Raw genomic sequence first — 12948 nt, forward strand, 5'->3', positions numbered from 1 at the left:
TGCACTCCATCAATGTCTCTCATCCTTTCAGCGGCTCCAGCAACACTGCCAGGGACTCCCGTTGTATTTAAACATAAAAATGGTCCAATACCTGGTCACTCAGATTAATCCTGCAGTGATTTGTTAAAATCTGTTGTCCTGTAAATAGTTCTGTAAAAAGTTTCTGTATGTTCTTGAATTTTGTTACCTCAATTTTGTTTTCTGAATGTTATTAAATAATTATAAAATTAATTTTCTTTACAAATGTTCATTTTACATGGAAAAGTATGGAAAATAAAAAAGAAATACAATGAATGAGAAGTATTTCTTTTAAATAATTTATTTCAAACAACTGAAGCTAAAAAATAGAAAAAATGTAATTCCTCCCACCCAAAGAAAAAACTAAAATTATTTGGGGACCAAACGCTCCAGAATGGAGAAGAGCCTGTCCATCCTCTCCCTGCTCTCCTGTGCCCTCCTCTCTTCAGCCTCTCTCTGCTGCCTCATGTCCTCCCTGATGAGGTCTAACAGCTCCTGGTCACTGTCCCTTCTCCTCTTCTTCGCTGCTGGCTGCCTATCTCCTTCCCTCTCTTCTTCCTCTCTCTCCTCTTGGTCACTCACTGCTGCACTTGGCCCTGGAGTGTCCATAGGGATGGATGCAATAAGGACAGGGGGGCAAATTGAAGGCCTTTGTCCTAAAACTTCATCCATTTGGACAAACCAGGGCCAAGTAGCAGCAGTGGGCTTCCCACTCACTCCCTCTCCTGACCCTGGATACTTGCATTCCTAAAGACAAGTAAAAATCTAAACTGTTCACAAAACATGTAAGCTTAAACCTAGGATTTGTTTAACTGTTACTAACAACAATATTATTTTCTATATATGGACATACTTTATATTTCTTTTTTAAATTGTCCCACTTTTTCTTGGCTTGGCCTGGGCTCACTTTACCAGACAAGCCCATCTTCTCCAAAACTATCCTAATGTAGGAGAAAAATAGAAAATATTGGAATTGTGTTAATCACAGATATCAAGACGACAATGGTCAAAATTTACTGTACAGAATTATACTACAAAAGGACAAAACGAGAGAAGAAAATGTTTCAGCTGTTTAATGACTGCAGGAAATGTTATTTGTACTGCACAAAACAAAAAAGAAACAAAACTTCCTTTATATTACAATGGGATTTCTAAATAGATTTATTCCTGTACCTCCATCCCACAGTGGCAGAGTTCTTTGCTCTGGTGAAGAGTTCATCGTTCTCTCCCCGGAGCTTTATAAAAACCTCTGTCTGCTCTTTCGTCCCTAGAAGCATTAAAAACAGCTTCAATCACTAACAATTTAGCTGTGTGTAAGGGGATTTTAGCTGTGTATAAGGAAGAAGCTAGTTTACGAAAGTAATGGTTTTTTTTACATATAAACGTACAAATGTAAACAAAAAAAAACAAAAAATACTTAACGCTAAAACAAAATGCCTAACTAGACAACCACTGAAAAAATATCTTTTTTTGGAAAGCCAGTTTTTAAAAAACGTACATCGAAAGGCATACTCATCTCCCGCATCGCTACCGCTCGCTTCGTCCGCCATTACGCTCTGCCGAAAAGAATTATGGGATAGGTAGGACGCGAAAGGATCCACCACACCCATCCTTTCAATTCGGGAAAAAAGGAGGACGCATTTGTGGGCTGCATTTGAAGGATCCTACGAATTTGGACAGCCTTCGTCGCGGCGCTGTGACGTAACATCCTTCAAATGAGTCCTCCGAAGGATGCAGACCCTGAATTTGGACACAGCTATTGACGCTATCCGTTCCACCTTAAATGACGTGAACTTCCGCGTTTGCTGGCTTATTATTGACGCTCAACTTAGGGACCTTGGGGTTTTTCTCTTTTTCGCGTTTTTTAACGGAATTGTGTTACTTTTGTGTCTATTTTCAGAATAAAAGAATATATCTTTTTTTTATGCAAATAACACTGATTTATCACCGAAAATGGACTGTAAAAATATAAAGGCACATAATTAGGCTACAGTATTCTTTAATAATTGTACATGTCATCAGCTCAACTTAGGGACCATTTTTCTCTTATTTACACTTTTTAGGGACCCTGATTATATCTATTTTCAGAAAAGAATAATACACTATTTTGAAAGGTAAATAACAAATAATAATAACATAAAATGACTGTAAAAATATAATGAGGCCTATACATAAATCTTTAATTATTGCAAATAACATAATTTGAATGTATTTAAAAATAAATATATTTAATACTTTTTTTTTCTTTTTTTTTTAATTAGGCTACAAATGAAAATGTAACAAAGTAACCAGAGATTATGCTCCAGCTTGGATCCAGCCCCTCATGAAGATTTCAGACACATTTGAAGAGATGAAACCTATCCTGCAAGGACTCCAGAACATCAAACATGGATGATTATAAATAAATGATCATTTTATCATTGCTTTAAACTGCACATGAATTGTTGCTTAAAATGCATGCGTTTGTAAATACTAATGTATTCTACTAACTGTACTTTCTGAAATCTCATAAAATCCTACTGTGGTTTTGTAACAGAAATCTGCATTTTCTGTAAAGCTGCTTTGAAATATGTGTTGTGAAAAGTGTTATACAAATGAATGTATGAATGAAATTGAATTGACTTGAAAGAGACACTGAATTGTTACTGTACATTTTAAAGTTACGGACCCAATCTGACAATATAGAAGAGTTATCACATTGTTGGCCCATTTGGGGGTGTTTCACTGATGCTTTATCCTGCATCTGTGCTTGAATATAATCATACACAATTTCAGATATTTATACTGAAGAATTTTGAAATGATGAACCCATGAAATGGGCCAAAGTTACCCATTACCCATTGGGGGATGTCTCAGCTGCCTTTGAGGGTGCGTTAAAAGTTGCACTGGGGCCTTATACCCATTGTGCTTGACTGTCACCATTAACAAATTTAGACATTTTTACTGTAGCACTGTGAAGTAAGTAGAGCTACTACTCTAACGAAATACAAATTTTAAGCAGTTTTTACTGTAGAACTATTTTTGTATAATTTTTTTAATTTGCAACTTTACACAGTACAATAATCCGCCTATTGCATTTTCTACACAATACGCGGCACTGTTTCTCGGCAACCTCAGAGGGTGCGTTAGATTGGACATTATCCAGTTAGACTAGAGCTACTACCCTAACAAAATCCAAAGTTTAAGCAGTTTTTACTGTAGAATTATTTTATTATGAAGCTTTAAACTTGGCACTTTACACTGCACAATGAGCCGCGTATTTTCTCCCCATTTCTCCCCAGGGTGTGTTAGATTAGACATGATCCGATTGTAGAATTTATTTATTTATTTATTTAGTTAGTTTATTTGTCAGGGACAATGTACAAAATACATTAATCTTACGAAAAGATGTTTTGTACCAGAGTTAACAAAAGCTATTTTCCATCTACAGAAGAGCTACTACTCTTACGAAATCCAAATTTTAAGCAGTTTTTACTGTAGAATAATTTTTTTGTGTGATTTTTTTTAACTTGAAACATTACACAATGTACAATCTGCCTATTTCATTTTCTGCACAATATCATACATTTCTACTGTAGCATTTTTGAAGTTATGGACCCATGAATTTGACAGATATGACAATACAGTAGAACAGTCATTGCATTGGTGGCCCAGTTGCCTTTGAGGGTTCGTTAAAAAGTCTCACTGGGGCCTCATACCATCTGTCTGAATGTAGCCATGCATTTTAGACACTGTTACTGTAGCTTTTTGAAGTTATAGACCCGTGAATTTGAAGTAGGCCTATGAATGCGTTTCTGTCGCTGTCCGTGGTGCTAAAAAACCTATAACAATTGGATTTGAAGAACTGATAATACATACATATCTTATCTTGTTACATGACATGTGAAAGTATGATTGCAGTGTTTGCCCATTCGGAGGCGCTATATATATCAAATATATTGTAAGGATGATAACATGGAATAGCTTTTTGTTTTAAAGGTTTGTGCAAAATACAAAAATAAATACACCTACGCCGAAAATTATTAAGTACAGTGTGGTATCTAGAAATAATTGCGAAATAAGAAATAAAGATTGCCTATTTATTTATTTAATTAATTATGCTTGGTTATAGCTTCGACTACTGTAGCTTTTGTACTTGTATTCTACACAACGTTTATTACTTTAGGCTATATCTAATCTAAAGGTTTTTTTTATTTTAAATCGATCCAATCCATTGTGTCCAATCCACTCAATCATCCAAAATAAATAAATAAAAATTACAAGAAAGAAAAACAAAAACAGAAAATATTAAAAACTGAAACAAAAAAAATTGTAGAGGTTTACATTTATGAAAATTATTTATGAACATTATTTTATATATACTATATAGATTTAATAAGACAAATTTTAATCTGTAACTGCTAGAAAATGTGAACAAGTTGTGTTCAAAATTTGAGGTTAATATCTTAAAATTTTTGCTTTTAGTCAGATTTTTCTTTCGTGCAGCACCAAATGTCCCCCATTAGATGTCATCAGAACTCCACTGGTACACAGTAGTTGGATTTGTGATGTGCAGTACAGTAGAGTTTTTCTCTCTCAAGCATTGAACGCACACACTCACACACACACATTTTTTTATTACACACACAACCACACTCTGACATCCATATCAACACATCCACACAATTATAGCTGCATAATTTATCCAACTGGCTCTATAATAAGCAGAAGGATAAAAGAGGATTAAAGTGACAATTTAGTTTTTTGTTTTATAGGCCAAAGCTGAGAAAATGGCCCCATCTGGTCAAAAATAGTTAAATGGCCATGGGATAAAAACTTTTTTTTAATGGTTTTCAATGCGGACATTTTTGTCCAAAAGGTCCTTAGTCTAACTATTTGGTGTACCTACTGTAAAATATATGTATTAAAGGAAATGGAGGGTGAAATAGTAAAATTTAAATAATAATGCACACTTGTGCCAAAATTTATGTTATTGGTGACACAGGCAAAAAAAAATGCCCATAAAGACACACAAGGGTTAATGTTAACTAAGTATAGACAATTTTTCAAAAATTGTTGTCTAGAAGGACTACTGTTGTTTAAAGAAGAACATTTATTCATATGTTCTTTAATTCAAATATCTATTTACCTGTTGTCGTTCCAGGTTCAAAGTGTTTGGAAAGGTATGTGGTAGCATGATGTAATAGCTATAAGTTATTTGGCTTGGTAATTATTGTTTGCTGTCATCAAACTGTAATGTATCGTAACCACAATGACTTTTTAATAGTATCGATATGTATCGTTGAGTGAGAAAAAAATTTGAACAGAAGTATTGAAACTGCAGTCTAATGGACAGTGATACCCCTTACCAAGAAAATGTGTTCTGGGGACAACTGTGTCATTATCTATCTATACCAAACAGTTTTAATAACAGAAAGAGACTTCACAAGATCACACTGCACATTAAGGTTAGAAATTCTCTCTTTCTATGTCTGTCTTTGTAATCATTTGCTTTACTTTTAGGTATATTGCTTGTGTTGACACATCTGTACACATGCACATTTCCAGAAGCAACAAACTTCCTTCAGATGTTTTGAGTTTGCTAATATTTTGTTTTTAACTTGTAGTACAATTTATTTGTTGTAATTAACAGTGCCTCATATTTAATTTCGACTTACATATGCAAATGTCTACAATACAAAGTACTGTTATACTGATCATTTACATAAATGATGTGTTTAATGATGTGTCTGATGAACAGCTATATTGTGTCTGCAAGCTGCCAAATACCTTAGAACCATATGCTCAGTGTCATAAATGTAAAGACTGGTTTCACCCAAGGTCTGTTGGATTCAGGAACACTGAAGACATAGCACTGATTTCACCATGGCTGTGTCCTGACTGTTCCATAAAAAGGATAAGAAGACCATTACAGAGGACTAAGCTTTTGTGGGGGAATCCTGATTCACCTCAGTCTTATGACACTGAAGAAGCATTGGAAAAACAAGATGAAGGAAAACATGATAGTGAATGAAAGGCACAGGCTAAACAGTACCCAGCTGAATTTCAGTTAAACCTATCAGAAGATGAGTGGAACAAAATAAAACCAAGCATAAGACCAGGCTACAGAATACTGCAACATGGCTGGACAGACATCATGTCAGAAAAAAATCGGTCAGACGATCAACTGTGTTCTGTCATTCTCATAAAATAAAGCCATTCAGTCTCAATCAAGAAAGAGGCTGTCTCCATACTGGCATGGAAAGGCCAGTTGTGAATTTCCAGGATGTGCCAAATTTGACTAATACATATTGGAAGAACCTGCCAAAAATGCAGACTGTGTTTTGGTTAATGTGTTTTTCAGGGCTAGAAGGTGGTAGCTCTTGTCAAATGATGCTGGTCTGATCAAGCTTGCACGGCACACATCACAGGACAGCTTTCGAAGAATCTGTCGGACTACAAACCCTGATATGTAGACCAGAGCATTTTCCACCAGACCACCAAACCGAGTGGGGAGATAACTGTGGTCACACACAAGGGCTGAAATGTTGGCGAATGGAGATGGGTGCTCTTCAGCAGTTTCAGCAGAGGACATCTCCACATCAGACAGGGACACAGTGTGATCTCACCAGGTGAGACACCATACCGAACCATCAGACGGCGGAAGATGGCCTGGAACTGGCATGCCGATGGATTGTTATTCCAGCAACCTTGTATGGCAAACAGACACACAATTCATACAGTACTCACAAGACAAATATATTAATTAGGTATATTTTCAGAATTTACTGTAATAAAAAGAACAACAACCCCTACCTGATGTTCTGATTGAATTAAACAGGAGCTCCAAGTGATCCTGGCTGAACCTGTAGATGAGCACATACTGCTGAACTTGGAGCAGTTCAGGAATCATCAGCATCAACGTGTCGATATTGATGATAAATCCAATGATCGACAAGTACCTGCAAAAGAAGAAGTTGTATTACTCTGATTGTGATTAAAGACGACACCCCAAGAAAGCAACATGTGAAACAGCTCCCAGGGTGGATATATAAGGAATGGTATCAGTTTCTTGTTTAACTATATAATATACTTGTAGACAATGGAACAACGTCTTGGAAATATGTAATTGCAGAACTGGGAGAACTTAAGAACTTGTAGACAATGGAACAATATAATTACAAAACAACACATACCATTTTGTCCTTTCCTATCCTACATTAATTGATGTTGTGTAATACATACCATTTAGAAACATCTAGTACCTGAAACACACTGAATACAAGATAATTCCAACAGAAACATAACTGCATTTAAAAAAACATTTTAAACAAGAAAACATAATATCAACATACATATTTACATACCATCTTTCTGACACCTGCATAACGTTCATGTGCAATACATACCATTTAAAAGCATCTTGGACCTGAAAAACACACCAATAAAAAAAAAATGAGACAATTTAGGCATAAACAAAATGGAAGCAGTTAGCATCTTAGGAACGCGATGTAGGGAACAACTGATCATCTTAGGAACGCGATGTGTATAAGGGAACAACTGATCATTTTAGGAACGCGATGTATAAGGGAACAACTGATCATCTTAGGAACGCGATGTATAAGGGAACAACTGATCATCTTAGGAACGCGATGTATAAGGGAACAACTGATCATCTTAGGAACGCGATGTATAAGGGAACAACTGATCATCTTAGGAACGCGATGTATAAGGGAACAGCTCATCATCTAAGGAACGCGATGTATAAGGGAACAGCTGATCATCTTAGGAACGCGATGTATAAGGGAACAGCTGATCATCTTAGGAACGCGATGTATAAGGGAACAACTGATCATCTTAGGAACGCGATGTATAAGGGAACAGCTGATCATCTAAGGAACGCGATGTATAAGGGAACAGCTGATCATCTTAGGAACGCGATGTATAAGGGAACAACTGATCATCTTAGGAACGAGATGTATAAGGGAACAGCTGATCATCTTAGGAACGAGATGTATTAGGGAACAACTGATCATCTTAGGAACGCGATGTATAAGGGAACAACTGATCATCTTAGGAACGCGATGTATAAGGGAACAGCTGATCATCTAAGGAACGCGATGTATAAGGGAACAGCTGATCATCTTAGGAACGCGATGTATAAGGGAACAGCTGATCATCTTAGGAACGCGATGTATAAGGGAACAGCTGATCATCTTAGGAACGCGATGTATAAGGGAACAACTGATCATCTTAAGAACGCGATGTATAAGGGAACAGATGATCATCTTAGGAACGCGATGTATAAGGGAACAGCTGATCATCTTAGGAACGCGATGTATAAGGGAACAGCTGATCATCTAAGGAACGCGATGTATAAGGGAACAGCTGATCATCTTAGGAACGCGATGTATAAGGGAACAGCTGATCATCTAAGGAACGCAATATATAAGGGAACAACTGATCATCTTAGGAACGCGATGTATAAGGGAACAACTGATCATCTTAGGAACGCGATGTATAAGGGAACACCTGATCATCTTAGGAACGCGATGTATAAGGGAACAGCTGATCATCTTAGGAACGCGATGTATAAGGGAACAGCTGATCATCTTAGGAACGCGATGTATAAGGGAACAACTGATCATCTTAGGAACGCGATATATAAGGGAACAACTGATCATCTTAGGAACGCGATGTATAAGGGAACAACTGATCATCTTAGGAACGCAATGTATAAGGGAACAACTGATCATCTTAGGAACGCGATGTATAAGGGAACAGCTGATCATCTAAGGAACGCGATGTATAAGGGAACAGCTGATCATCTTAGGAACGTGATGTATAAGGGAACAGCTGATCATCTAAGGAACGCAATATATAAGGGAACAACTGATCATCTTAGGAACGAGATGTATAAGGGAACAACTGATCATCTTAGGAAGCGATGTATAAAGGAACAGAGTGTAATTGAACTCATGTCATGAACTTAGCAACCACTATTTTAATAGACCTCTTAGATCAGTGAAACGGTGTTCCATCTCTTGTTACCAAAGAGAGCAAGTACTCCCTGGCTCTTGACAAAAATGCTTTCCTCTCAATCCAATTCAAAGCACCCAAGGGAGCTTTGAATCCTTTGGCACGAGGATTGCGTCCATTCATTGTATCAAACAGCCTGTCAATAATCTATACAGAAATATTGCTATATAAAATCAATATCATTATAGGGTTTCATTAGGTATCAGATAAAATCTCTCATCAGAAATCAATACTCATCTATTCAAAATATACAGAGAACACAGGATATATTTCTAAACTTGGAGCTTCACCGCTCCAATGAATTATAAAAAAATTATATAAAACACGTACTTGGTTGTTTAAACACTAATTGTATTACCTCAATGAATTGTGCTGTTGCCTCACAGTCCTTAAACTGAGAGTACCCAAGATCCCTCATTGTGCGGAGAGCCACTGACACAGAGCGACTCAGTGTCTGTGCAGCCAGGGACACCCTCATCTTGTGGTTTTCCAAGTAGACATGTTTGTCTGTAATTTTATTGGCAGCATGCAGTCCATCTTTTTTTTGCACATCATTGAGATGATTGATGTACCTCCAATTGATCTGTCCGGTGGTCGTTGCAATTGGACTGTATGCCTGCAGAGTAAGAATGAGTCATTGCTCAAACAAGTACAAACAGCAAAATGTTGATCATTATATCCAGCCATAACTGTGCAAATGGACAGACAACAATCTTTAGATATAACTTTAGGCATAACTTGTACAAATAGGTCTACACCGATCATTATTTACCTGCAACATATTACGTGCCAACTTGAGCATGTGGCAAGCATCCATTATTACAAATACTTTCTCGCCACTCACCGGATGCGAGAAACTGGTTTGAAGCGGCTCTCGTGGGTCTCCCTTCAGCTCACACCCAAGTTGGTTGCACATGCTGACATTGGAGGCATGACCATCCATTGTTACATATACCACCCTAATGCCCTGTTCATGCAGGTCATCCAAAGCATGACTGAGGAGGACCCTTTGGGTTTCTGGAGAGAGAGACTTGGTCAGGAAGTAAGCAATGGGAGCCTTCCAATGTCCTTGTAGGCCAACCACCATGAACACAAGAGCATCGGTAGCAACCTCAGTCTCACTGTTTCCATCACCCATGTCTACAAAACCAGACATTGATTGTGTATGTGGATTATATTGCACATGTTTTGTGATGGAAATGGCATCCAACATTAGTGAAACACAGCCATATTTAGCCTGGTCTCCCTGGCATCTTCTCTCCAGCATATCCCGCATCATCTTGTTCAGGCCAGGTTTGGCATCCACTGAACGCAGCCACCTGTAAAAAAAAAATTGAGAAGAAGCTTTTCAGTGTGTTTGCATTAATAATTTCCAAAAAATTAATTCGGACAACATTAAGCCTACCTTTGTATTGTATGTGGATGTGGGAGGGGAAAATGTCGAGTCTCTCTGAGGTATTTGTATGCCTTTGGACCATGTAGATGCTGCGTGAGCGCAAACTCTCTGTAGTCCTTTGTGTATTCGTGGCCTTGCTTTGCCATGAGGTCTAACTGAAGATCTGAAATGATATGATTTAAAATGAATAAGTCCCCTTCAGATAATAAATAAAGAGTTTAATAAGAGTAAGAATAACATATACATGAATTTCAAAGTGTTCATTTTGTCTTACCAGAGTAGAATTCAAGCTTCTCTTTGAGCTCTTCATTAATGAGATTCTTTTCCCTCAAATCCCCCAAAAGACTCTTCACTGTGGTTTTTGCCCTCTTTTCTCTGGCCATGGAATTCTTCTTCTCTCGCTCTAGATGTTCCACTCTTGCCAAGGCTTCAGTGAGTCTGGTCTTAAGAGCGGTAGGAGAAGCAGGAATAACACCATCTTGGAGTCTGACAATCTGACCCGTCCTATCAAAATCATAATTCTTAAAATGATGAGAGCAAAGTACTGTTGTATCACTTGCATGAAATCCTTCTCTCCTCAAAGCCACTTCCCACTTCTTCCTTACATCTTTGTCCTTGGGAAACCTTCAAAATGAAAACTGAAGACTTGGGAGAGTCTACACAAAAACATTTCACAAAGGAGGTCAAGCTTATTTTCTTTCTTTACAATTTTTAGAACCTTTCTTCAACAAAAGCCCTATTTTGAATTGGACTACTGAAAACATACTTGATTCAGTAAATAGTGAAGCTAACAACAAAATACTAATTTCGCTGGCCAATGTTACACCAATAATAATTGATTTATTTCTTCATAGCATTATTGTGTCAATTGTAATCTAAAACCATATTCGGGCGGGATTAATTTAACATGGGTAGGTGGAGTAATAATGTAATTTATACACAGACGTCTGTAATATTAATGTCCAATTCGCAAGGGTAAAGATATCTCAGTAATACTTGCAGAAGTGAGAGTGGTAACTCGATTTGCGCTTTGCTGTCGTGTGTATACATTGCTTCCTGATATCACGTGCGCAAATAACCGTTATCATGTCCCGGTCGAACAACGTAACTTTATGTATTAACTTCAGATTGGATTGTGTTTGTAAAAGGCACTTAACGTTACCTAATGCTAAAAGAAAGTTTCGTGCATCTAACAAGTGCTTTCGAACTTTTTTCCTACCTGAATAGTAAGTTATGTGGAAAACACTTGTTGAGGGAGGGAGATACATAGTCTAGCTAACGTTAGCTAGCTACGATTTCAGTACAGTACTATCACAGATCCTTGCTCCTTCTCAATTCTGTGGATTTAAGGACAAAACACAACCAAAAGTACAATAGTAATGTTAAATCTTACTTGTGAAAAGCAATCCCCCGAGCCCTATTTGCGATGCTCCGCCGATTAGAACATAAAAATGCTGCACAGTGCTCTAGCATCTTAACTGCTGCTATTCAACGAAACTATGAGTACGACCGGTTCAAGATGGCGGCCGCAAATCTCGTCGCCCAGCGGCCAATAGGGCGTTTACTTATATGATGTCTATGGTGATGTGAACTAGGAAGACAGAGGAAGAGTCATGTCTTTCCTTAAGAAAGGAAAATCAGGGGCTCAAAAACGAAAAGAAAAGAAGATTAAACAGAGAAAGGCAAATGAGGGCAAGCAGTTGCTCACTCAGTTTTTTTAAAAGAAAGGTGAGCTCCAAATGCATCATCTAGCATTAAAACATTGTTTTACAGAGCCACACAGATGGGAAATCAAAAATTACCTGTATTACAGTGTATGATGTAGCTGTCCATTGTGTGATGTAAACAATGTGCAAAGTAATTAAACCAAAAAGTACACGATTTATAAAGTTACTGGCTTCTAAAGTAAGGAGTCGACTCTGAATCGCTGAAACTAGTCGTTATAGATTTCAAATCTTTTGCCCATCTCTATGTACGTCACTAGGAGCACTTTGCATACCATCTTGGGAGAAAAAAAACTCTGGCCTGCCCCACCCCCCACACAGACGCTCTAGTTGGTGTGATAGCATTTGATAGCGATAGCTATTGTACAGGACTTATAAACAGTGATAGGAAGCTTAGAATTTTCTTCTTACTGGCTCTTAAACATAAATATCTACTCTTGGAGGAGTTCTCCCCAGAGTCAGACGTTTACATAAACAATGTATATTTCCCCCCATTGTCAAAATCTAACACCCGCGAAAACACAGATCGTTAGCGCTTTTACTGCAGTGTTATGCAAATTAGCTCGTGCACGCTCTTAAGTGCAGGATTGTTCTACGTTTAATGCACATCTTGATTGAAAATTACTTATTTTAAAACGGAATTCAAAGACTGGATGTCTAGTTTGGCGGTTAGTGTACCCTGTGATTCTATAGTCTGAATTTATTTTAAACAGACAAATAATCAGCAATTAACTTGTCCTTAACCTACACTTTAAAAAAGGTATTGTGACAATAAAGGATATTTGAGCAACC

General features: G+C 37.4%; 1 protein-coding gene across 1 annotated transcript; it reads right to left on the reverse strand.

Annotated features, from left to right (window-relative positions):
* Positions 1 to 387: 387 nt before the first annotated feature.
* On the reverse strand, positions 388 to 11905 carry LOC127953042 (uncharacterized). Its single transcript, XM_052551936.1, has 5 exons — positions 11826 to 11905; positions 10707 to 11056; positions 10442 to 10595; positions 2262 to 2280; positions 388 to 765 (listed from the first exon to the last, which is right to left on the reverse strand). Exons 1-5 carry the CDS (start codon positions 11903 to 11905, stop codon positions 388 to 390), a joined length of 981 nt encoding a protein of 326 aa, XP_052407896.1.
* Positions 11906 to 12948: the final 1043 nt, after the last annotated feature.

Source organism: Carassius gibelio, chromosome B3, assembly GCF_023724105.1.
Source record: "Carassius gibelio isolate Cgi1373 ecotype wild population from Czech Republic chromosome B3, carGib1.2-hapl.c, whole genome shotgun sequence".
NCBI lineage: Eukaryota > Metazoa > Chordata > Actinopteri > Cypriniformes > Cyprinidae > Carassius > Carassius gibelio.

Excerpts from the sequence above, each read along its gene's own strand:
- LOC127953042 (XM_052551936.1), bottom strand. The coding sequence starts at position 11,905 with ATGCTAGAGCACTGTGCAGCATTTTTATGTTCTAATCGGCGGAGCATC. Across the intron at positions 11,057-11,825 it reads CGGGGGATTGCTTTTCACAA|GTTTCCCAAGGACAAAGATG; the intron begins GTAAGATTTAAC and ends TTCATTTTGAAG. Across the intron at positions 10,596-10,706 it reads GAAGCTTGAATTCTACTCTG|ATCTTCAGTTAGACCTCATG; the intron begins GTAAGACAAAAT and ends ATATCATTTCAG.